Genomic DNA, 26,253 nt, shown 5'->3' on the forward strand with positions numbered 1-26,253 from the left:
CCATGTTTTCCTTTGCTCGCCCGAAGTCTTCTTGCTCTTTGTCTTCGTACGTCAGGGGTCTTTGACGATTTTCAGGCCAAGGACCGCTTATTTAACCCATTCAGGCCTGACCTCAAAATTTAAAAGAAATCTTCTAAATCCTCCAGTTTTCTGAAATAAACATTTTCACGATTTTTCAAAAATAGCAGACCTACAAGCTCATAGCGCGCCACTCGGTGGCGCGCTATGAGCTTGTAGATCTGCTATTTTTCAATAGCTAAATTACAACATAATGTTTAAAACACCAAAAGGGGTTCCCGCCCAAAATGGGTTAACAGAGAGAGAGAGAGAGGGATGAAGCAGGGACCCCCACTACATAATTGTTATAAAATTATTCCTGCAGACTACAAGATGTCATGCTTCATAGACTTCATCGACAGCAAATTAGTGTTTGTTGTTTGTTTATACATTATCTTTTCAATTCATACGCTGGATTCATGTTAATTCATGTTGGACCTTCAAGATGTAGATTGGCTATTTTGTTGGCCAATGTTTGTTCCATTCCTAAGCCAATGCTGCTGCTGCTCTGACAACTCAGTCTAATCACTAATCAGCACAACTGATGATATTTCTAATGTGATTAATCCGTTCTCAAATCTTCTCTTAACGGCTAGGTGTGCTGTCATGCCCATTTCAACACGGCTGGATAGCCTGTGTCTTATGGTTTCTATTGGACAGAAAAACTACCTGTAGTAATATAAATATTTCATTCCACTTTTGTCTTTTTTTGGGGCGACTCCTCTGTGTACCATCAGAGGAGGGGCTCAAGTTCAACCAGTGGTACACATACCAGTGGTTGGGAATCTCTGCTATAGAGCACCAAAGTCTGACGTAATTTATGCGTCCTACCTGCGTCATGTCCCCACAAACGAGCACGGCGGTTTGACTAAATTCTGTTTTGGGTCACGGGCTGAAAAGTTTAGGTAACCACTGCGAGTCTATCGGGTTCCCGTGGTTAACCCATTTTGACCTGAGATCAGATTCTATAAATGTCTTCTACATCCTGACAGTTTTCTGAAAAAGCTATGTTTCTATGTCAGTCGTTATGTCATGTCATGTCATTTAAAAAAAATAGCAGACCTACAAGCTCGTAGCGCGCCACTCGGTGGCGCGCTATGAGCTTGTAGATCTGCTATTTTTCAATAGCTAAAGCATAACATAATGCTAAACTAGTACCAGCAGCAGTGGAATGGTGGTGCGACGGTGTGCGCTGTAAACCCGTGAATGTCGTGAGCTTGCAGCGATGCCGTTTTGGGGGTGCGTGACACAACCCCACACAGCCCAGTATAATCAAGCCCCTACTAGCAGGCTGCAACGCTGCATCTCTACACCCACTACTAGCCTGTCAGCGCCTCGCTGTCCACCAATCAATAACACAGACTCCTGGCAGCTGCCAATCAATAACAGCCACTCCTCCACTTCAATCAGTACACAAGCGTGCACGCTCGCACGCACGCACGTACACACAGTCACACACGCACACACAGACACGCATGCACACACACACACACACACACACACACACACACACACACACACACACACACACACACACACACACTGCAGGGGAATGGTTCAGCGGAGCACTGAAGTACATTACAGCTCCTCAGTATAGTAGTGGCTGGGAGAGATAGATGGACTGCACCTGGAGCTGTCTGGACACACCCCCAGAACGGCTGGCCCCACGTTGAAGCCGCCGAGCCTACTGGTCAAAGGTGGGACTGCAGTCGGGCCCGTGCATATATATATAGCATGAGGAAACCCCCGCGCCGCTGCATGGGGTTTAACATTCAGCACTTAACGACATTTGCCAACCAACATTTGGTTTGCGGAAGTGGAGCGTTCTTTCGGGTGCTTCAAAATGCCACTGAGCGACTTCCATTGAAATGAATAGCAGTCGCTCCCGGTCCACAGTCTTTCCTTTATTACTCTATGACTTGTAACGTACTGCTTAGGGACGGTGCTAACGGGCCATGCTTAGCTATAGGCCTGTCGTTGGAGTCATCCATTCTCAACGGTGGTCATTTTAGTCGCATATGGATTCAGATACTCTGTTTCAGATTCAGCTTTTTCCGGGTATTGGTTGTTTTTAAGGTTAAAGACTATTTGAAGTCAAACTATAGCAATAGAATATCCGTTCTAAAGCAACTTAAAATCGATACTTACTGTATAGAAAATAATGCTTAACTGCAGCAGCCGTGGTGCAGACCTCATGAACACACTGCAACACAACAAGGCAGATCTTTTTACTCGCTGCTCCGTCTCTCTCTCTCTCTCTCTCTCTCCTCCATCCACTCTCCCTCCTCTCTCTCTCTCTCCTCCATCCACTCTCTCTCTCTCTCTCCCCTCTCCGCTCTCATTTGTTCCTCCTCTCCCTCTGTACTCCCTCCCCCTCTCTCTCCACCGTTCCTCCCTGGGCCCGGCCCCGGCCAGCGTGCCGCAGCAGCAGAGTGCTTTACGGTAAAAACCAGCATAGTGAGATATGGCAGTGCATTATAATGCCCTCTCAAACGCACATTTATCACTCATTCACTCAACTCGAACGCATTGCACCTGTTTTTTTCCCTATACAGTATGTACCACCCCCCGTATATGGTCGTCGTCCTCCCTCCCTCCCTCCCCATGGTTCAATGACCCGGCTGCAATACAGCGGCCGTATCTCAAGTGCACACGCTCGGTGTAAACGTGCAGGTCTTCTCTGCGACTAGCGAGACCCCTGGGGATTCTGTTGTGTACCCTGTGGCTTTGCCCTTATCCCATTTTGGGCGGGAACCCCTTTTGGTGTTTTTAAACATTATGAGCTATTGAAAAATAGCAGATCTACAAGCTCATAGCGTGCCACCGAGTGGCGCGCTATGAGCTTGTAGGTCTGCTATTTTTTGAAAAATCGTTATATAATCTTTCGTTTTTTTTTTTTTTTAACTCAAATCTTTGCTTCTGGGAGGGTCCCCCCTGGAACAACATATTTTCAGATGGGGGGGGGGGGGGTCGGAGGCCAATTACATATAGTTTTTGGGGTCCTTGACCACTGATATAGAAACATAGGTATTTCAGAAAACTGTCAGGATTTAGAAGACACTTTTGAAATTTCGACGTCGGCCCTAAATGGGTTATAGGAGAACTCTCTCCACCGTGCTGTTATGGTCGTTAGCGAAGCACAAGCTCAGCCGTATAGTGCCGCGGTGCCGTGATTTTTAGGACCCCCTGGTTTGATGTGCATTAGGCAAAGTGGTTCTCAACCTTTTCAGGCCTATGACCCCCCTCCCCCCACCTCCCCCCCCCATTTTGTAGACTCGGCACCACAAATACATATTGTAGATAAAATAGCAGATCTACAAGCTCACAACGCCTCAAGAAGCTTATATTGGCTATTTTCAAATTGGTTGCCTCTTTCTCATATTATTTAACAATTCGGCCAACGTTTGATAATTGTTTATAGTACCTTATTTCATTACCTTTGATGCAGTGATGGTATTTTTTGTTTTTTTTGTTTAATGGCGTTCCCTGCCGCCTATCGCTAATATAGTAACCACAAGGTTGCGGGGAAAAAAAATATTGAGCTCCGAACATCGACGTTCTGTGTAATCGCCTCAATCTGAGCCTCGATTCCGAGAAAAATGCTGAATCAAATGGACCAGTGAGAACAGACCTGTACAAAGCCAGGGTCTATTTTAATTCCTAAATATCAATCATTTAGCATGCGGACCCCCATGGGAACCCCCTTCAAGGACCGTGCGTACGTTATAGGCTCTACTGTAGGTTAACGCTTGTCGACGTGTTCGAGAGCGAGGCTGCACTGCACTAACCTGACTCCGCCAGATGGGGCAGCAGAGAGTCCCCCCTCCTGCTCCCATCTGGGAACTCTCAGGCAGACTTGATGCCCGGCCACAAATCGGCCTGGCCAATCAGCAGCAGCTAGAGGCGGGATAGCTGCTGCTGATTGGCCAGGCCGTTTTGTACCGTAAAGCACTCTGCAAATACATAGATAGTATATTTGAACACATATAGACCTTGACATGAACACAGAGAATACACACATTTATCGATAGACCGAAGTGTAGCGATATTGAATGGAAACGTAATTACCGGTAAACCCCTCTTTTTACTTTTTTCTTCTTAAAAGTGCTAAACACAACACGCAAGTTCTTAGTATTGATACAATCAATTATTTGCATTGCAAAACGATTTGATACTGATTATTTTTTTATTGCAAAACGATACGATACAAAGTAAATGTTGCTGCTTACATTTCAATATACTTTGATCCTTGAAATAATAATTTATAATGCAATTTTCGATGCAGTTAACTCTATCGTTACACCTATAATATCTGCCCAGTGCAATTTTAGCCCATTTAGGCCGCATTTTCACGATTTTTCAAAAATAGCAGACCTACAAGCTCGTAGCGCGCCACTCGGTGGCGCGCTATGAGCTTGTAGATCTGCTATTTTTCAATAGCTAAGGTATTACATAATGCTTAGTTAAAACACCAAAAGGGGTTCCAAAGCCTCACTACAAAGGCTAGGCTGCGCTCATCTCAAATAGCTTTAAGAGGTCACACCGAGTGCAGATTCCTGACAACTTGAATAACAAACGACTCAAAGTAAAAACAAAAAGTATTTTAATTAGTCACAGCAACAGCTGCTGGCTGGCTGCTGCGGCTTATTAAAAACTTTTTTTCTTTTTTCAACTTGGTTTGTGGATGGTTCCTTTTGTTGTTCAACTTAACAAAGTCTAAAAGCCAATCAGAAAGTGTCATTTAAAAAAAATAAAAATAGCAACTTACCATAAAAATGGTTGAATACTTGATTCTGATTGGTCAATCACCGAATTCAGCGGTGTGTTATAGAGCGTCGCAGTCCCGCCCCCTCTCATGGCGACGACAGGCCCAGGACATAATTCCCCATTCATTTTTTTCCCCCGTAGACATTTCAAAAAGTATTTATTTAAAGATCTGTAAGCCTCGAACAAAGCCAACTCGGATCGTGACAAATCACGACAACAAACACAATATTTTGGGCCGAACAAAATAATTATTACAAAGAAGTTGTAACCTGCCCTTTTTTTCTCCTTTCTAATTATGTGAAAATTATTACTTGAGCCTGTCGTCGTCATGAAAGGGGCGGGACTGCGACGCAATCTATTATTTCTGCGCTCTTATAACAGACTGTTTAACCCATTTATGCCTGACCTCGAAATTAAAAAAAATTCTTCTAAATCCTCCAATTTTCTGAAATAAATATTTTCACGATTTAAAAAAAATAGCAGACCTACAAGCTCGTAGCGCGCCACTCGGTGGCGCGCTACGAGCTTGTAGATCTGCTATTTTTCAATAGCTAAATTATAACATAATGTATAAAACACCAAAAGGGGTTCCCGCCCAAAATGGGCTAATCAAAGACTCGGAGCCCCTGCTGCGCTGCTTGAATTTTATGCTGTATCCAACATGACAGCCATGTAAACAAACACACAATGTCATTTACAACTAAAAATTGCTCTCAAGAACGTTTTTTGAAAAACATTTGAAGTGAGAAATAGACAATGCAGTAGCCGAAAACATATTCTACGTGATCAGCACTTCATTGTTTCCCGAGTTGACTGTGTCCGCCCAGCGCAACACTCTTTCAATACATTCATTACCGTAAACAAAGAAATACTTTTTTGTGTTGTTGCTTTTGGGTCAATGTATTTATGAATGTATTAAGTAGCCATGTAATAAGCTAGACGTCGGTGCCTAATCACTCTCTCAGGATTTATTTCTCATTAACACCTTAGAAGCCCGGAACTATTTAATCCATTTCATCCAGGGTTCCCATCATTTGTAGCGCACGGACCACTTTTACCGGCGCACCGGAAGTTGGTGTGCATGTCTGTGTAGCAGCTAACAATAGCCACACCACTCTAGAGTCGATCGACAACAACGGGAGGTAAGAATAAATCTATCGCGACTAGAGACTGGACCGCGGAGCGCCGTCTAACACAGGATCTTTTTTCAGAATTAGACGGGATGATTTAGATCGGGAGTTATGATCGTTTTAAGATTTTGGTTTTCGTCAGCTAAACAGGCAGGGAACGTTTTCGATGACGTGTCACTGTTTGACACGTGATCGGATTGGAAGCGCTCCTAGGCTGTGGAGCGAAGCGATCGGTTTTGATATCATTAATCTCCGTCCTATTTATCAATCTCCGGCTTGGGCACTTGACCATGACCTTGAACTTGGACGGAGAACTCCGCCCCGGGCCTCCAAGGTGTTAATAACCGGCGAACCCGTCAATTTCCCCTTGTATAAACCTATAAGATGCTATTCCTAAAGACAGGTTGGCTTTTGTTTGGGCACTACTGAGCATTCCCCCTGCGTATCCCCTGGTTATATTCTGATTCCTGAATGAGATGCAATTCTCTGTTTTGGCTGAGATTGTGTCAACAATTGCTTTACACACAAAACGCTCTAGCCTTTATTGGCGCCCAGCAAGAATCACAAATTGTGTTCGACCTACTGCATAATATTCCTGAAAAAAAAAGAAAGGGAAAAATAAGTCGAAATGAAATGATAAAGATAAATGATAAAAAGCACACCTCTGCCAGTGCTGTGCCGTGGTCAATAAGTACTGGTTCAGTCAGTGGCCTTAAATTGAGTTCTCCAGCACCCCATTTTGTTGGCCAATAACATTGGCCTCTCTGGTCTGCTAAAAAAGCACAGAAAGTTTTCACAGTTTTATGTGAAACCATTTGGAAGTACACCTATACTACATCTCCCCTTTTACCAATATTGGCACGAGAAGTTAATCAATTGTTCCTTGCCCTACGAGGCTATACGACCAACATTATCCATAAACCTTCACAGGGTTGACTCAGGTTTTCGAGCTTTACTTGTTGCAGTACCTTGTAGATCAGGCTTTTCTCACAGATCGGTGGGTTGCACCCCAACGTATGCCCTGAAATGGGGACGCCTGCGTTGGGAAGTTAACTTACTTCTCCTTTATATCAGCTCACCACACCCACTGCTACCCCTGAACTTACTTTCTTTTTCAATTTTTCATCCCACGATTTTGCATCCCATTTTTTCTCATGCTTCCTTCTATGCATGAGGAGTCCAAGCTGCTTCTTTTCACCTGACAGGCGGGGGGAGTTTCTCCGGCCGGACGTAGCACGTGGAAGGAACACGTTACTCCAACCAGTTCCTTTCCCCTCCATCAGGGCGCCCCGGCTGGCCAGGGGGAGGTAGTTTAGAGGACCAGGATTACGGCTTACATGTTTTTTGTAGGGACACGGGGAGAACATGCAAACTCCACACAGTGGAATTTTCCACCAAGATCATGACTTTTCGAAACATACAAACATACAGCCACAGTTGTTCCTTTCAGAAACATAATCAGACGACTACAGACTCGGAGAACTCTGTAGATGTCCGTTTTAAAATTTTCATATTTTATTTTGTATATTAAATACCTTCAGCATGTGTTTGTGTGTGTGTATGTGTGTGTCTGTGCGCGTTATTTTTTTTCTCTCCTCTGTTTGTTTTGCTTAAAAACAGTATAAAATACACAGTATTGCACGTAGTAAATCAATTGCACTTTTTAAGGTACAGATTTAACATCTAAGTTCTTCTCTTTATGCTACAGTACATCGTCTACTGAAGAACTCCAGTCCAACCGCGTACAGTACATGTACATCATGTACTTATTGTACATGTACATCATGTACTTATTGTACCAGATAAGAGTTGCCTTAATGAAGCACATGTCGGCAAACAGAAAGCAGAGTATAGGCGCAGCATGCAGGGGTCTTCAACGTGGTTCAGTCCAAGGACCCCTTTTCAGAGAGAGAGAGAGAGAGTGTTGCAGATTAGATCGATTTTTCTAGATTCATAGATGTGTTTGACAGCAACTATCGTCGTGTGGTGTTGTGTTGGATTCATGTTAACGTTGCCGCAGTTAATGGCGTATTTCCAATAGAAATTGGTTTGCTTTTCTTTCCCTCTACAGTCTACAGCAAACCCTTTGTTGCCGACAATAGCCGATCTACAAGCTCTGCTATCTGCTATATCTGCTATTTTTCTGGCTAATGTTCTCTCCCAAGAATTGGGATACTAGGGTTCACAATGTAAGATGTAAAAAAGAAAAAAACACCCCGTAGTAGCTCTGAGGACCCCCTAGTGGTCCCGGATGCCCTGTTGAAGACCCCTGCAGTGAGGGTGTAGGGCACACAGTCAAGGTCCCCACACACCCAACGCGTTTTTCGGATTTTTAGCGGCGTTTCTCCATCAGGGGTTTTCCGAAAAACGCGTCCAGTGTGCAACCACCTTCAATGTCTCAACTGTCGTTCCCATGATGCAGTGGTGTAAAGCAGTGGCTCCCAAAATGGGGTCCGGGGACCCCCGGGGGTCCTTGCGGGAGTTCCAGGGGGTCCCCAGCTAAATGACAGTTTGTAACCAAATGGACCCGTATGGGTCTGTAACTCTGAGTTCAATTAACATTGATTTTACAAAATGAATTGGGGTCTCAGAGATAGAAATGCCATTAAAATGGGGTCTGTAGACTAATAGGCATGGCAAACCGGCGACTTCAAATCAAACGGGTTGAGAATCACTGCTAGAGCTGTAAAAAAAAAAAATCTCTTATGGGGGTCCCCCTGGCATACCTTTTCAAATGGGTGTCCGCGGGATAATTAGTGTCAATTTGGGGGTCCTTGACATGAAAAAGTTTGGGAACCACTGGTGTAAAGTGACTTAACCCATTTTGGGCGGGAACCCCTTTTGGTGTTAGCATTATGTTATGCTTTAGCTATTGAAAAATAGCAGATCTACAAGCTCATAGCGCGCCACCGAGTGGCGCGCTACGAGCTTGTAGGTCTGCTATTTTTGAAAAATCGAAGAACGACATAGCTTTAACATAACATAACGACAAGAACAAACATAGCTTTTTCAGAAAACTGTCAGGATGTAGAAGACATTTTTAGAATCTGATCTCAGGTCAGAATGGGTTAAACACGTTTACTGGAGTACTACCACCGCTGCGTTCACACTGCCAGCTACAAAGGCGACACATCAGTGTCATGTGACTCATGTCCGCACACGGACAAACGTGCCTGTGGCAAGACACGTCCGTGGCGAATCTTTGACGAAACAAATTATAATATTAGAACCATTATACATCATACACTTCAGAATTGGTAGGACACTGACTTAAATAATGCAGAAATACCAGTGGTGTGTAAAGAAACAAACTTGCTAAATACAGCGTGGAAAAATAGGTCTGAGCCCAATTTTTCCGAGACATTATAATACCTGGCGGTTGACGTCAATGTGACGTCAATGCTTTCAAAAAGTTCAAAGCCATCACTTATCAATACAGAAAGAAGAAGAACGTGAAGTCGACAGACGCACAGAGATGGCCATGGAAATAATAGCAATAATACGCTTGACTTTTAAATCTTTAAAAAAAAAACGATTGCTTTACAAATTGCCCCATCAAAACACCTTCCCTTTCAGCTTTCCTACGTACAGTACTATCTTCACAAAAGAGAACGAGAAAAAGTACAAAGAGGACTAAAGGCTCATTCATAGTCTGGCTTTTCGGTGGTGAGGTGACCACCGGAGCTGAAATAAACATTGAGCGGTGGTGAGTAAAAACAGAGAGAAGGGCTGGGGCGGTGGTGACGGTGGTTAGCTCTTCACCGCGGCTCGTGACGTCATGTTGTAGTTCGGTGGTCACCTCACCACCGAAAACCCAGACTATATGAATAACGCTTTACCACTCTCCCTCTTTAAATCACACCTGTGTGAAATGAGCGGTGCAGGCTGCTCAACAACACTGCCGTCTCCAGCACCAGAGCATCAGAGCAGCGAGAAAGAACTGCTGGAAAAAAGTGAGAGCACTCTGTAAACTGCTCAGTGTGAATGGCCCTTTAAGCTGCTCAACAGTGTGTGACCCGAATGCGACCCCAATCAGCTGCAGGGGTCAATGGGTCGTACCCCAAACAGACAGACAGAGAGACATACACACACACGGCCAGCCATTGGAGCGCTCATAGGCTCCAATGACTTTGGCATATCAACGTTTGGGTTCAAAAGAATATGACTAAAACAAATCACCACTGCTACAAAATGTTGTCAGGTGTCGCTTGGAATCTTCATGTCTTCCATTTTGCAATTGAATGGCAGACTGTATCTTTGTAGCTGCCAGCTGTGAACGCAGCAGCAGGGGTTCCATAATGGACCAGTATACTGTAGGCCTTTAACTCTGAGAGAGTACAAATGCATTTGTGACCCTTTCAGACCAAGTCATTGAATTTTGTTTTTTTGTCATATGAAAGTAGGGACTCGACCATAGCTTCAAATTGACATATTGGTTGACTGGTTGTTCAGTTAGACCCACCAGTTTTGGAGATATGGCTTATAGAGTAATGTCTTGCGAGTTGAGAAAACAGGCTTGAAAGGTTCACTTCTGTGGACATTACACCTAGCTAGTACATGTTGAAGCATTTGTTTCATATTTCATATTTTCATGCTCTAGTATATGAAGAGTCTGCCTGTGCAATTACTGTAACTCATTTTGGATAAAAAAAAAGAATAAATTCCGTTTTTCTCCTCTGGTGAAAGGCTGGATGCTGCACGATGGTCAAATGTGGTCACATGCATGTGTACTCTCTCAGGGTTATGGGGGTCCTTGCAATTAACCTGACCTGTAGCAGTAATCTCTTGTTTTGTTGTGTTGGTAGCAAAGGATTATTCTGCTGAAACCACTTTCGCACATTTCCTCTCTTTTCCGGGCAGTGTTTTTTTTTTCTCCATTTTGTTGAGTTTTTCAATGTTGCTGTCGAGCAGAAACCTTGTACCTCCATATTTAAAGGGGAAAACCACCCATTTTCAACATTTTACTGTCATTAATATACCTTAGAGCTATAAAATAAAAAAGTTCCCCCATTCTGTGTTTCCTAGAACTGTAATTATGAAAAAAATCATTAACATGGTATGTGTTTCACCATGTGTTTCACCTAGTTCTAGGAAACACAGAATGGGGGAACTTTTTTATTATTTCCACACAACAGCTCTAAGGTATATTAATGACATAGTAAAATGTTGAAAATGAGTGGAATGCCCCTTTAAACATTTCCCCTCCGTAAATGAATGCTACTTTGTCATACAACAGTGACATGAAAAAATATTTAAAAAAATGCCTTGTAGATAATCTATTTTCACTAGGTGTTGTGAAGTGAAGTCTGCCTATGGCCTTTGTAAATATTGAACCAATGACAGCTTGAGACTAAATCATAACTAAATTCGATACCATGCTCTTGCAAAGAGTGACTTCCATGATGTTCCTGCTAGCGCTGTTGACTTTTATGCTGTTTCTGTTGTTTTCTCTTTTAAATATTGGCTGCTCTCCAACTCATTGAAACGTTATTAGCCCTATTAGATGCTATACAACAATATATAAAGATTTATTTTGGCTGTACATAGGCTTAAACGGACCCTGTATGTGTGTGTGTGTGTGTGTGTGTGGGGGCGGCGTGAGAGATTACATTGCAGCTTGACGGTGGGAGGATATTGGGGCAAAACAAACAGACGGCAAATCAAACTTAGTTAGAAACACCTGCAGAAATGTTATCTCCGCAAAATCCCAGTGGTGGAAAGTAACTCGGTACGTTTACTTAAGTTCTGTAGCCTGGCTCCACTCCCTGAATCGCTAGTCACGGCCATTTAATTATATATATATATATATATATATAAATATGTGACTGAATTTGACTGAGGGACTGCCATTGGATTTTTTTTAATTTTCGTTTTTTCATATATGAAAGCAGGGAATCATAGCTTCAAATAGATATATTGGTTGTTGCCTGTGAAAACAGGCTTGAAAGGTTCACTTCTGTGGTCTCTAACATTACACCTAGCTACATGTTTAAGCATTTATTTCATATTTACATGTCGATTTCAGCTCTGACACTTATTTCAGACATGCTCTAGTATGTGAAGAGTCTGCCTGTGCTATTAACTCATTTTGGGAAAACAAAAAAAAAAGGTTTTTCTCCTCTGGTGAAAAGCTGGAATTTGTGCGATGGCAGGCTCTCAGTCAAATCTGGTCACATATGTATATATATATATGAGTGTATATATGAGTCTGAGTGGTAATGCTGTTGAAGGCGGGGTTTTCTCGTTCGAAACTCTAACCGGCCCAATGGGGATGGGGGATGATCCAGGTTGAACCAATCGCCAAAGAGTCCCCACTTTGGCCACGCAGAAAACGCACAGAAAAACGGCTCCACTGAGAGGGCTGTTCCTGAATGTACGACTACTTTGACTTTACTGGAGTATTTTCCATTGTGTTTAAACTTTACACAATTACATATTGTAACTTTTACTCCACTGCAATTATCTGAAAAAACTTGACTAGTTGGCTTTGCGGGTTTGGATTATTATTACAAAACATGCCAAGCCCTGGCTATTTTATGCTTTGGCTGATTTTGAAAATCGCCAATCTACAAGCTTGCAATGTTATGGGCATTTTCGAAACATTTTGTACCCTTTGCTACTTCGGTCCTGCATGTACATTTTGATGCCAGTGCTTTTGTAGTTGAAATACACACCTTTCACTTGTAACGGCATATTATTTTAAAGTGGTATGGCTACTTTTACTTAAGTAAAAGTACAAGAGTAGACTTCTTCCTCCACCAGTGCACGTCGTAACATTGGGTCCTCTCGGCTGGGCTTCAGTGGTTGACGCAGAGGACACTGTGGAATTCTCAATCACAGCCACCACTCTCTGACTGCTCACTTGCATCTTGTTCAGAGGAACAGGCTTACATGTTGTTGCTGTTATGCAGAAACCTCATATCTCCATATTTAACCCATTTAAGCCTGACCTCAAAATTAAAAAAAGATCTTCTAAATCCTCCAGTTTTCTGAAATAAATATTTTCACGATTTTTCAAAAAACAAGCTCGTAGCGCGCAAATAGCTAAATTACAACAATGTTTAAAACACCAAAAGGGGTTCCCGCCTAAAATGGGTTAAACTCTTGTTTCCCCCCCCCCCCCCCCCCCCCCCCCTGTAAATTAACACCCTACTTCGTCACACAAACATGTAACAAAAAATTCAGATCTACTGTTATTTTTTGCTAGTTTGTAAAATGGTTTACGTGAAAGTGTATTGTCAGTCGGTTTTTATTTTTATAAATGTTTTCACCAATGAAAACTAGTCACAACCAAAAAGTTGTGACTAAATAATAACTACATAGGTTATTTTTTTCTTTCTTCGTCCATTTCCTTAAAACGTATAGCGGTAGTTTTGGACACGTGAGGTTTCCACCTGGCAGCGACAACAACGTGATAACTGGAGTGTACAAAAAAAGGCCTTCAGCTTGAGCTGCTTTTGTGTCAAAGCGGGAGCGAGCTACATTGTGATAGTGACGCAGTAAGCTGGATATTATGAGCTCCATCCTGTGCGTGTGTGTGTGTGTGCGTGTGTGTGTGTGTGCGTGTGCACGTGCGTGTTCTCTTCTCGTGCCCTTGACTGAACATAATGCACCGTGAGGAGACTTTAAGAAATACCGTAGGCTTGACGTATGAAAAATAAATGTACAAACTATTCACACCATCTGTATTCATCTGCACCTTCATTCTCAGACCGGACAATGAAACAGACTTTCCCCCAAATCACCAACCCCACCCCACCCCACCCCACCCCCGCATTCACAGCAACTTCTGATAAATAATTTATATTCCAATAAACCTTAAAGCACGGCTTTCTCAACGTTTTCATTCCCGCGGGGGACCACCCGGGGTCCAAAATGGATATAACTCTGAGAGCGTACAAACGGAACCAAAAGAATCCTTGCGGGTCCATTTGATGCCATTTGTACGCTCTCAAGAGTTAGATTAGCACGGAGGGTTTTAAGGCCTATTCATAGTCTGGATTTCCGGTGATGAGGTGACCACCACTCCGGTGGTGCGCTGACCACCGGAGCTGAAATAACATTGAGCGGTGGTGAGTAAAAACAGAGAGAAGGGCTGGAGCGGTGGCGGTGGTTTGCTCTTCACCGCGGCTTGTGACGTCATGTTGTAGTTCGGTGGTCACCTAACCACCGTAAATCCAGACTATGTATGAGCCTTTACAGTACACTGTAGATTAAGGGTCCCACCAGAGACCCCCGTAAGGGTCCCGTCTTTGGACCGCCGGTGGGTCCCCCCCGCTCGGGGGCCGATGTTGAGAACCAGCGCCGTTTTTTTAAAAGTGTAGCTATATAGCTTCATATATTTTATATAGAAAAACAAAAACAGGTAACATCGATGTCTACCTTTTTTTTTTGCAAATGTTCATAAGAAAATAAGTGATATTTTATTCACTCTTCACATCAGTTTGATTCTTCAACCAGACATGTTTTTAGGGGACGTGGGATTAGAAATGAGATCACAGAGCTCCAATAAATACGTGTCAAGTCCTCCTCTTCCCCCCCCGACCCCCCTCGTGTCCAAGTCCTCCGTCTTGCTCCGTCGTTGGCGTTTATTGGAGGTGATCCACAAACATCTGTAAGAGAATGGTCAAAATAGTGTTTTTTTTTTTTTTTTAATTTTTTCCGTGTTAAATTCTGGAGAAAATAGTTGTCCTGAAACGGTGTTTAATTGTGCTTTGTCGGTAACGCTGATATGCTGTGGATGATAACGGAGGTGTGGTTTGAGTCACCGACCTCCCCATCCGCCCCTCCCTCTCTCTGTGATGTTGGAGGAATAATGACAAATCCCCAAGTCTCAAGATTTTAGAGTAGAAATTATGGGTCTGAGACCGCGGTCACCAAAACCAATAAATAATTGAATAGGACTCCATATAGTCTTTAGAAGTTAGAAAAATATATGTAAATAGACGGAGGGAAATTAAATGTCTCTTTTGACCTTGCTGAATCCTCAGACAAAGTTGCCGCGATGCAATTTCACGGCCCGTTTCAGGAACTCAGGAAAATAAGTGAAACTTTTTTTTTTTTGGTAAACGTGACACTTTTTTAAATATTTTTCCACGAGACCCGTTCTCTTTTTTTTCTGCTTCCACTTTCCTCCTTCAGCTACACGTACCACCGTGTCCCACGTAACCGCGCCCGGGCCGTCCAAACTGTATCCAAAGCAGTGGAGATTTCCGCTAAAGCCAACGCTTCCGTATTGTTACCAAGTCTCAATAAAAAGCCAACGTTGTGATTATGTTCCTGTAGCCCCCCTCCGACCAAAAAAAGAAACGAAAAATCCTGGGCATCAGTTTTTAGCCACTTAAACCCTACGTATGCTTGGGTGACCCGATGGATTCCCAAAGGCTCTCCTGTGTTCGGGGCTGCCCGGTATATATTTGAATACGAACACCAAAACAAGACGATATGCAAGCTCACAACATGCCGCAACACGACGCCTTGGCAGCTTGTATATCGACCGTTTTCACGTAAATCGGTGCGGCTCGCCAGTTTTTGTGTTTGCCGGTTACGTCCCAACGTACACCCTCCCAGGATCGGGACACTAAGGTTCAAGCGGTGGACGAGTCGTGTGGTCATCATCAGACACCTCCCGCGTGCGACGCTCCTTTCATAGGAACCACAGTTTCCAGCGGGCGTGCTTCTTGGACTCGGCTTTGGACTTGCGCTTGGGGGTGGAGGTGAAGGCCTCCCCGCCCGAGGAAGGGTAAGGCAGTGGGGAGAAGTAGGCGTCGTCCGTGGGACACAGCCTCTTCATCAGCGGCTGCAGCTTGTCCTCCTGCTGCTTGAAGTCCAGCTCCACACTGCAGAGGGCACGCACACACACACGCACGCACGCACGCACGCACGCACGCACGCACGCACGCACGCACGCACGCACATCACAGAGAGAGAGAGAGAGAGATAGAGTCAGATGGCAGTTTTTGTCGATTACTTTACACACATTAAAGTCCTCAGTGTTAATTTGACTAAAGCCCTATAACCACACCAAAAGGGTCACCATGCAACTCCTTGGATCCAAACGGTTGCAAGGAGTTAACGCTAAAACCGTCTTGACCCTTTGGTGTGGTTTGGGGCCATTGAATTCCATGCGTTGAATCACTAGGCGCCAACGTGGGTCAACGTGCAACAAGACATATCACACCGCAGGGACAACGCTAAAACAGTCTTGACCCTTTGGTGTGGTTAGGGCTTTGTAGAGTGTACAGTAAGTAAGCCTTGCCGAGCCATGAGGACTAGAGTGTGCAGGCCCACAGAATCTGCGCACGCACGCACACACGCACACACGCACATGGGCAGTTATAGTTTATTTGTTGTACACACCGTGAAATCTGCAGTGTTGACATAACGCCGAGAGTGTGCAAATGGACCCAAAATGGACCGACAGCTCCATTGTGTTCCGTCTGTACCCTCCCCAAAGTAACGTGTGTCTAAATGAACGCAGGAGGTTTTACTGTCACTCTGTGTTGATTTGACATACTGTAGAGAAGTGAGTGCACAACATGGAACCAAATGGACCCTAACAGCGCTGATATTCATTTTTTTTTATATTTATTTTATTTGGAAAAAGCAGTACAATAACAGCATTTCTATGCATACATAGGACACAAGTGCAGTTCCCAGGATTTTCTTTTTCACCCCTCTTCCCTCCCTCCCCCCTCCAAGTGACTCCATCTCCAGTGTCTCTGTAACATCCTTGCTTTCTTCAGGACTGGCATCAAGTCAACACTTAACAGGGGCAAAGGGCAATATCGCTTCAGAGTGTACATTTCAGAAGGAGAAAAAGAAGAAAGAGCGGGCAGACAAAAAAAAGAGACAAAGACAAAAAAAACAACAACCAAGAAACCAAAGTATTTACAATATTGCTGAGGGGGACAAAAACAAAACAGCTTTGGTCTTCGACCATGAGAAGAGGAAGGGTGTCTTAAACATTTTCTACAAAGATCATAAAGCAGGCTATCAGGACCAGTGAGATCACACAAAGTCAGCTCTCAGAGGGGCACAGTGCTGATATTCAAACCACATCGGACATCGAGTGCTTGCCACCTGCTCAATTATTATTCGGCGATAATTCATCATTCCCCTTTTGCAGAAATTACACCAAACGAAGGGAAAGGTGCAGAGCGATAAAGGGCATTTGATGACACAACGATCAGTTTTTTATTTTTTATTTAACTCTAATTTATCATGCCCCTTTTTGCAGACTGTTTGAAAATACACCGACGTAAAGGAAAGGGGCAGAGAGAGAAGGGGCAGGGCGACGCATATGGCTGCTTAACGAGCAGTTTTTCATTTGGTATTTATGGTGTTTATATCCCGCCTGGTGTCAGGGCGTCAACCTTCTTTATGCCAGTGTGGCCCCCCGTGTTCCTCATCATACAGATTATGCAGCCCGCTCTGTTCTCACTTGACCCTGTGGACTCGCATCTGCCGTGACATTGCTCAGCCCGCCAGCGTGACCTACATCCCCCTATCTCTCTCTCTCTCTCTCTCTCTCTCTCTCTCTCTCTCTCTCTCTCTCTCTCTCTCTCTCTCGCTCGTTCTTACTATTCTAGTCTGTTGCTTCAGTGTCTCTCAAACATTGGCTCAGGACACCCCGTTTTTGTTAACATGTTTTGGTTAAAATAGCCCCTGATAGTTTCCTGTATATGCATAATTATCATTATTATTATTATGTCATTATTTTCAAAAGGTTTTCTAAAAAGATTACAACAAATCTCTAATTTCTCAGGGGAGACAAAAAAATCCATACATTTTCAAAAGAAGTGGCACTAGCACGATCTACAAGCTTGTACCGAAGTGATTATTTCATTTCATTTCATTTATTTCCAGTTCTCCAGCTAAAAAAGTTTAAGAAGCAGCTGCGTTACTACTTGCCAGTAAGGGAGGGAAGGAATGCCCGCATCATTAGTATTTCGGAGATGAGCGTTGCGTGGTCACTGGAGGGCGTTTGAGCCGGCATCATTTGATTTACTTTTAAAACTCAGATCAGAGTCGTATTGACTCGTATCGACGCGACCCGCTGTACGGCTTCTGTTTACACTGACGTGCCTTGATCGCACGTTGCCATATTATTACGCTGGGATTCACGGAGTCTGTATAGCCTCTGCCCACTGGTGGTACAAACATTTACTCGCATTTTCTTTTCTTTTTTTTACTTTAATTAAGTCAAATTATCAATATGCCGTTGTAGAAATGCTCCGTTACAACTTAACCCATTTTGGGCGGGAACCCCTTTTGGTGTTAGCATTATGTTATGCTTTAGCTATTGAAAAATAGCAGATCTACAAGCTCATAGCGCACCACCGAGTGGCGCGCTATGAGCTTGTAGATCTGCTATTTTTGAAAAATCGTGAAAATATTTTTTTCAGAAAACTGGAGAATTTAGAAGATTTCTTTTTGGGTCAGGCCTAAATGGGTTAATGTCCGGAATGCAACATTTACTTGAGTAAAAGCACAAACGTATTGGTATCAAAATATACGTAACGTACCAAAAGTACTAGAAAGTACTCATTGTGCAGAAACATGTTTATGGAACGTCGTATACAAATATTTTGAAAATATCAGGATTGTGAGCTTGTAGATTGGCTATTTTTGAGTGGTGCAACCACTCCAAGGAACAGCAATGTCTGTGACCTGTGACTATGTGTGTGACTCATGTGTGACTCATGAGTACCAGTAGGGGCGCTGTTGTGCCAGAAACAGAGACAGAGCGAAAGTATTGCACTGTTGCCTGCTAATGAGAGAGAGAGAAGGGGGGGGTGATTTGCACCACTCAGTTCACACGGGTGTGATTTTTTTTTTAAAGCAGTGGGAGTCAAAGTATAACGTTTTGGAAATTAGATGCCGCTCAAGTAAAGTAAAAGTACCTCAACATTGTACTCCAATGCATCACGTGTCAAGTTGAGTAAATGTGCTTAGTTAGTTACAGTACGTTCCGCTACGGGGGCGTAATCCCCGTGCTCATCTGACCCTCAGGTTAGGCAGCAAAGTGAAATTACGCATTAACCCATTCTGACCCGAGATCAGATTCTAAAAATGTCTTCTACATCCTGACAGTTTTCTGAAAAAGCTATGTTTCTATGTCAGCCGTTCTTCGATTTTTCAAAAATAGCAGATCTACAAGCTCGTAGCGCGCCACTCGGTGGCGCGCTATGAGCTTGTAGATCTGCTATTTTTCAATAGCTAAAGCATAGCATAACGCTAACACCAAAAGGGGTTCCCCGCCCAAAATGGGTTAAAGCTCTCTCTACAAGTGTAGAGAGAGAGCTTTTAATCTGTTAAATCTTCACTGGTGGAGGGTGCACAGTGCACGCACGCACGCACACACACACAGATACATACACACATGACACATACATGACACATACATGACACACAGACAGCATTACATGATCCAGGTCATACAGTAGAGTGCTGTACAGCATGTCTGGCTAGACACTACGGTTATAAACATACATGATCCAGGTCATAGAGTACATACAGTACTATATACACAGTATATGTCTGGCTAGCCGCTAGACAGTACTGCTGTTATGAACACACAGATTCCGAGCTGCGCTACTGAATCTGTCAGCAGGAGCATTCAGAACGCATATATATATATTGTTTGTTAGTGGGATTGAAAAAGTAGGGCGTACCAAACGAGCCAACATCCTGTTATCCATAATTCTATTGGGTGGGTCATTATCCAGAAATAACCAAGGGGCCAGTGAGGCGCTCCAACGTTGAAGCACTGGGCCCTAGTGGTAAGAGGAAGGACTGCAGGCGGACCCGTGCTATAACACGTAGGACCATCACTCCCAACGTCACCCATACGTCACCCCGGACCTCAAATTTGAGGTCTGGAGGAGGTACTTCCGGCAGTCTTCCGGGTGCTTCAAAACGCCACTGAGCAACTTCATCGAAATGAATAGCTTGGGGGCGGGGCTAGTGCTCCAGTTTGGTCTCTATCCTTTATATACTCTATGGAAATAACACACCGCTGAATTTGGCTATTGACCAATCAGAATCAAGCGTTCAACCAAGCCGTGTTATATTGGTCTACAATAAGCTACATATATAAGATAGCCGATCTACAAGCTCACGCCGCAATTCCTCTGACGAGGTGCAACGTGTATACAGAGCGTGTGTGTGTCGCCTCTCCTTCCTCTCTCGCTGGCTGACTGCAGAGTCAGACGCAGTCTGACCCCCCCCCCCCGTACGTATTGCACCGCTCGTTATTTAGTTACATCAGATGTATTTTTCCTCCTCCCAGGATTAACCCATTCAGGCCTGACGTCGAAATAAAAATAAAAAAGTTTTGCGGCACATTTTTCAAAAATAGCAGACCTACAAGCTCATAGCGCGCCACTCGGTGGCGCGCTACGAGCTTGTAGATCTGCTATTTTTCAATAGCTAAATTATAACATAATGTTTAAAACACCAAAAGGGGTTCCCGCCCAAAATGGATTAAGTGTAATGCATCCTGTATAAGCACGCTGAGTCATTGAGATATTTTAACCCTTTCAGACCTGAGGACGACGCATCTGTGCGTCGCCTCATAGCTTTTTAACCACTTTATAACTTTTTATTTTAAAGAGAGGCAGACATCTCCCCTTGTGTGTATTGTATACGTATATTGTCTTGTTTTGTTTTCGGTTGTATGTATTGTCAATTGTCAGTCGTTTCGTTTTCATGTATGTTTGATCAAAATTCAATAAAAGGTCAATTTAAAAAAAAAAAGAGCAGATCTACAAGCTCATAGTGCGGCGCTGAGTGCCGTGCTATGAGCTTGTAGATCTGCTCTTTTTTTGAAAAATGAAATTAGAAATGGCTTCTAGAGCAGTAGTTCTCACACTTTCAAGGGCCCCCCCAAAATAAAAAAAAATAAAAAAAATAAAAAATAAAATAGCAGATTGTACAAGCTCGCGGCGCGGCACATAGTGACCCACTGTGAGTGTGAGCTTGTGTATCTGCTATTTTTGACACTGAAATAAATAAAAAATGACACCGATGCTTTCCCGGTTTCAATCGGTTAAACATCCTAAATGCTTATGGGGGCTGGATTCGTATAGCAAACGCAAATGGATGACTTGTAAGTATAGGTGTGCGAGCATATTATATATAGAGTGGAAATTGAATACAGCCGAGGCAGAATATAGCCGAGTACAACAGAATGTGTAGGCCTTGTTCTTTTCCTCCTCCGCCCTGAAATGCATTGCATACCTATTCTGCCCCAATAAATCACAAAAGAAACGGGCAGGTGTGAGCGAGACGCAGTGGGTTTATTCTGCAAGCCAACGCTTCTGGCATTGATGAGAGAAGAGTCTGGAGGAAGAAGCATGATATACTCCAATAAAAGTAGCAATGCCACCAGTATAACCCATTTAGGCCTGACGTCGAAATAAAAAAAGTCTCCTGAAAGAATATATTTTCAAAGATTTGTGCCACATTTTCACGATTTTTCAAAAATAGCAGACCTACAAGCTCATAGCGCGCCACTCGGTGGCGCGCTATGAGCTTGTAGATCTGCTATTTTTCAATAGCTAAATAAGGCTTAGTTAAAACACGAAAACGGGTTCCCGTCCATAATGAGATAAAGACAGTAATCTCTTGCAAGTATAAAAGGGCCTGTAATGGTATTCTAACTTCTATACTGGCGTAGCTGTACTAAACGTATTCACAACACTTTTGTACTTTTAGTATACTTGCTGCACAGTAGCAAAGTCAAATATCTCAGATTGTGGCACGTTGTGAGCTTGCCGGTCGACTATTTCTGATCAGGCGAAGTATAAAAGAAGGTTTTTTTTTTAACCCATTTTGGGCGGGAACCCCTTTTGGTGTTAGCATTATGTTATGCTTTAGCTATTGAAAAATAGCAGATCTACAAGCTCATAGCGCGGCACCGAGTGCCACGACTGACAGAACGACTGACAGAAAAATAGCTTTTTCAGAAAACTGTCGGGATTTAGAAGACATTTTTAGAATCTGATCTCAGGTCAAAATGGGTTAAACTGTAAATCTGCAAATAAACTTTGCAAATAAAATAATTGTAGGGGAGTAAACGTACAATATTTGCCTATGAGATGTACTGGCGCAGAAGAATAAAGTATAGCAATTTTGAAATACTAAAGTAAAGTACCTCAAAATTGTAGTCGCGTACAGTGCAGTATACTTGAGTGCATGTGCTTAGTTACTTTCCACCAAAGAAAAGAGTGGACTTAAAGCATGGGCCTCTGACACCGACACAAAGGGCTTGCTGGACACTCAGCACTTTGCATTGGTTTGTTTGACTCAGGTCTTTACGGACAAGAAAGGAACACTGCAGCTATTAGACCTTAAACACTGGCTCCAGCTAATTAAACTGATATCAAAGCACTCTTGTGTGTGTGTGCGTGCGTGCAAACGTACGCATGAGAACGCATAGTGATCTAACACACAAACTAAGCATCGGTAAGTTCCTAAACATACTGACTGCGCTATCTCTTTGTTGGCTGCAAGAAAACACAGAACCGTGAGGCTCTCTCTAATCTGGCAGCAAAGCAACGGCACGGCGCATCAAAGTTTCCCTGTGATCAGCGAGGCCGCTCTCCGTGCGTCATCGGAATCATTTGCGAAGCAGCGCGCGTGTCGACAAACATCGGCCTAGGACTCATTTCATCTTGGCTTAAAAGATGGCTTTCTGTTGGAGCGTTTAATTAATACTGTTTCTGCTGTGTGGAACCTGCTACTCTGCGGTGTTTAACCCATTTTGGGCGGGAACCCCTTTTGGTGTTTCAAGCATTCTGTTATACTTTAGCTATTGGAAAATAGCAGATCTACAAGCTCATAGCGCGCCACCGAGTGGCGCGCTATGAACTTGTAGGTCTGCTATTTTTGAAAAAATCGTAAAAATGCGGCACAAATCTTTGAATAGGTATATATTCTTTCAGAGTGAACGTTTTTCTTATTTCGACGTCAGGCCTAAATGGGTTAATGGGAGCCCCTGTCTCCATAAATACATATACTGTATGCATATGTACAGAAGAGTGATGGGGCAGCTCTTGACTGTAAGACCTTCTACAGGAGGTTTTTCCCCCTTTTTTCAGAGTGGTGCCGTCGAGGGCCGTCTATGCATGACAATAAGCATTATCCATCTGTGTCATGACTACATACATGCCTCAGTAAAGGCCAAGGTCTTTCCTTTTATATGACAGCATGGGGAAGGGAGTGAACACGAGGGAGAGGGGAGTGGAATATGCCACATAAACCCTTACAAGGAGCAGCTAAAAGCCTAGCGATTGATATTTTCATTGGCAAACAAGAGCATGTCTTATTCACCAAGGATGTCATATTCTATTCTCAATTATTATCAGAATCTCAACTGCATTGCCACATCACAGGTTTACAGGTGTAAAGAAGTAGGGGGGGATTGCATTTTTGTGCAAGCTCCATCGTTCTTGTATTTATGAAAAAAAAAAACAGGTGCTGGGGTGTGTGTGTGTGTGTGCGGGGGGGGGGGGGGGGGGGGGGGGGGGGGGTGTTGGTTTGCGTACAGGGAGAGCGAGGAGAAAAATCATTAAAGAAGCGAAGTGCCATTTTTCCATCTCCTGGTGATACCCAGATCCATAGACTCTGACCACACTTAAAATACATCTGAGCAGTTGTAATTTGCTCGGTTGTCTCCTTGCAGTATAATATTCAGGGTTAGGCCCAGGCCTAACATGACCTTTGTTTTGTTTTTTTAAACTTTGTGAATTGCAGTCACACATTGTAAGGGTTCATATTCATCATTAACAAGCAACCTATTCCAGTCCATTCAAAGTCAGTCAGTGTTCCTTGTTAATCGCTTCGAGTTTAGTATTTATTTCTTCTTTGAAGTTGGTAAACTCCTGTCGCATGTCTCTTTTAAACTCTTCTTTGAATTTTTTAAAATTGTTCGTAATCTCTTTCTTTAGTCATTTTAATTTCTTTGACGATAAAATCCTTCTTATTGTCGCGTTCTGTTGACTTTTCCGACTGCATTTTGTTCTTCGTACTTCTCGTTTTCCTCCCCCCCCCACTCATATCTCGCTCATCACGTCTTTGAATTTGTTGTATAATTGTATTATTCAGGGGTTAATCTTACATAGACACGGGAGCTGCGATTTATGCTGCCATCTTACTCAGCTGCCTACCGGAAGTCTAACATGACCTTTGTTACATCATGACATCCACTCCGGTTCAATTCTTCTAGTAAATCACAAATACTCATGCAGGTAATCTTCCAGTAAATCACGGTGACATACAGTACAGTACAAACCTCCTTTAACCACCCCCTCCTTTAACCACCCCCTCCCTCCATTCCCCCCGACGTCGGAGGTGAATTAACCTTTGTGTTTTTTTGATAGATTTTTATATTGGTTCTTTTGACATGCGTTTACACGCCGATACACAACGTTTTATCCCTATGGGATGAGGTTGTAAGTGTGTTCCTGTCGGCTACTGTTTGGCTACTACGATCCATCTCCCCTGCCCTTTGGAATTCACCCCCGCTACCCTTCTTACTAGCGCTCTGTCACAGTATTTCTACCCTTCTTACTAGCGTTCTGTCACAGTATTTCTACCCTTCTTACTAGCGCTCTCACAGTATTTCTACCCTTCTTACTAGGCTCTGTCACAGTATTTCTACCCTTCTTACTAGCGCTCTGTCACAGTATTTCTACCCTTCTTACTAGCGCTCTGTCACAGTATTTATACCCTTCTTACTAGCGCTCTGTCACAGTATTTATACCCTTCTTACTAGCGCTCTGTCACAGTATTTCTACCCTTCTTACTAGCGCTCTGTCACAGTATTTCTCTACCGCTCGTCTGACAAACCTCCATAGACGTAATACTGTCTGTCTACTAAATCCTTAAACAAACGCGGGCACTTTCCTCTCCGCGGTAAATATTTGAACGGCCCCGCAGATTTACGGCGTCGTTGTTTGTTATCCTATTTCATCTCCCTCCCGTGATGACTTCTGGTTAATTTATGCACCGTGGTACGCCAAAGTAAATGGGGCTTTTTTTTTGTCCCACTGTGTGATGAGCTGATCATGTTCCCTAATGTCATGCTTATTGTTCTAGAGCAGTTGTTCCCAAAACCTTTTTAGCTCGAGACCCAAAATAAATGGAATGGGTCCTGGGGATAAATTTGATGTCTCCCCACGACCCAAACCAGAACTCAAACTAGAAAATGTACTGATCTACAAGCTCACAATGTCTCACTATGCAACACCTTGTGTGCTTGTAGTTCTGCTTTTTGAGTGGTGCAACCACTCCAAGGAACATCAATGTCACTATGGGACTATGTTTAGAGTACCAGTAGGGGTAAAAGTGGCGCTGTTGTGCCAGAAACAGAGAGAGAGAATGAAATTGGAACGATACAGAGAAGAAATTGGAACGATACAGAGAACCAATAGGAACTGAAATTGGAACGATACAACAAATTGGAACGATAGAGAGAACCAATAGGGGGGAGTTGCACCACTCAGTTCACACGGGTGTGATTTTTTCACTACTTATTATTTGGCTGCGCGAACACCAATGCCCTGAAAATTGGCTGGCTCATTCAAAAGGCAGAGTGAAACAGGGGAACCACCATTTTGTCTTTGAGACATTATTCAAACGACCTTTTATTCCATGAAAGATTCATTATCCTCCCTTGCCTATAGGCCATGCTATTAGCATGTATTCCTGGTGTCCCTCCATACGACCCTTATATCCAACTATCCATGTCACCAGTGGTGAACAGAGAACCTTTGAAGTATGGCTTACGGTTAAGTGGTTCTTTGAAACGTGAGGGGAAAGTCACACATACTGTAGCCTCGGAAACCCAGACGTTTTTATTTCCAGGGAGAGAAAAAAAGTCTGGGTCCGAGTCCACTTCAATACGGCATAGAGTAGCGCAAACATCGCTCACTCTCTGCTGATTTCTGATCGTCTGCACCTTTGTTAAATTGACACACACACACACACACTCCTCTCTCTCTGTCGCTCTAAGTAATTAGTCTCATGTCACGCAGCTGCGCATAGTTTCTCCCGGATCCTGCCCGGATCCTGCCTATGCCATAAAAATCACACCCGTGTGAACTGAGTGGTGCAGTGACGTCACACACTAACCATAGCAACCATGCTCACCTGTACATGGCCCCATGTACAGGTACACACCTGGTACACAGGTACAAACACGGGTACTTCAGCCCCTCGGACGACATACTCAAAAACCATAGCAACACACTAACCATAGCAACCATGCTCACATGTACGTGGGGCCACGTAC

The 26,253-nt window shown here is 43.5% G+C and overlaps 2 protein-coding genes across 2 annotated transcripts in view; one reads left to right on the top strand and one right to left on the bottom strand.

Annotated features, from left to right (window-relative positions):
• dock1 (dedicator of cytokinesis 1) overlaps positions 1–26,253 on the top strand; it is a gene marked incomplete at its 5' end in the record, with an annotated part of 409,371 nt that overhangs the window by 112,640 nt on the left and 270,478 nt on the right. The window lies entirely within an intron of this gene.
• insyn2a (inhibitory synaptic factor 2A) overlaps positions 15,601–26,253 on the bottom strand; it is a gene marked incomplete at both ends in the record, with an annotated part of 45,981 nt that continues 35,328 nt past the window's right edge. The window contains one exon of the mRNA XM_079491876.1: positions 15,601–15,793. Within this exon, the coding sequence (XP_079348002.1) occupies positions 15,601–15,793 (193 nt within the window). The remainder of the gene's footprint in view (positions 15,794–26,253) is intronic.

The sequence above is a fragment of the Electrona antarctica genome, assembly GCF_951216825.1.
Source record: "Electrona antarctica genome assembly, chromosome: 22".
NCBI classification, from domain to species: domain Eukaryota; kingdom Metazoa; phylum Chordata; class Actinopteri; order Myctophiformes; family Myctophidae; genus Electrona; species Electrona antarctica.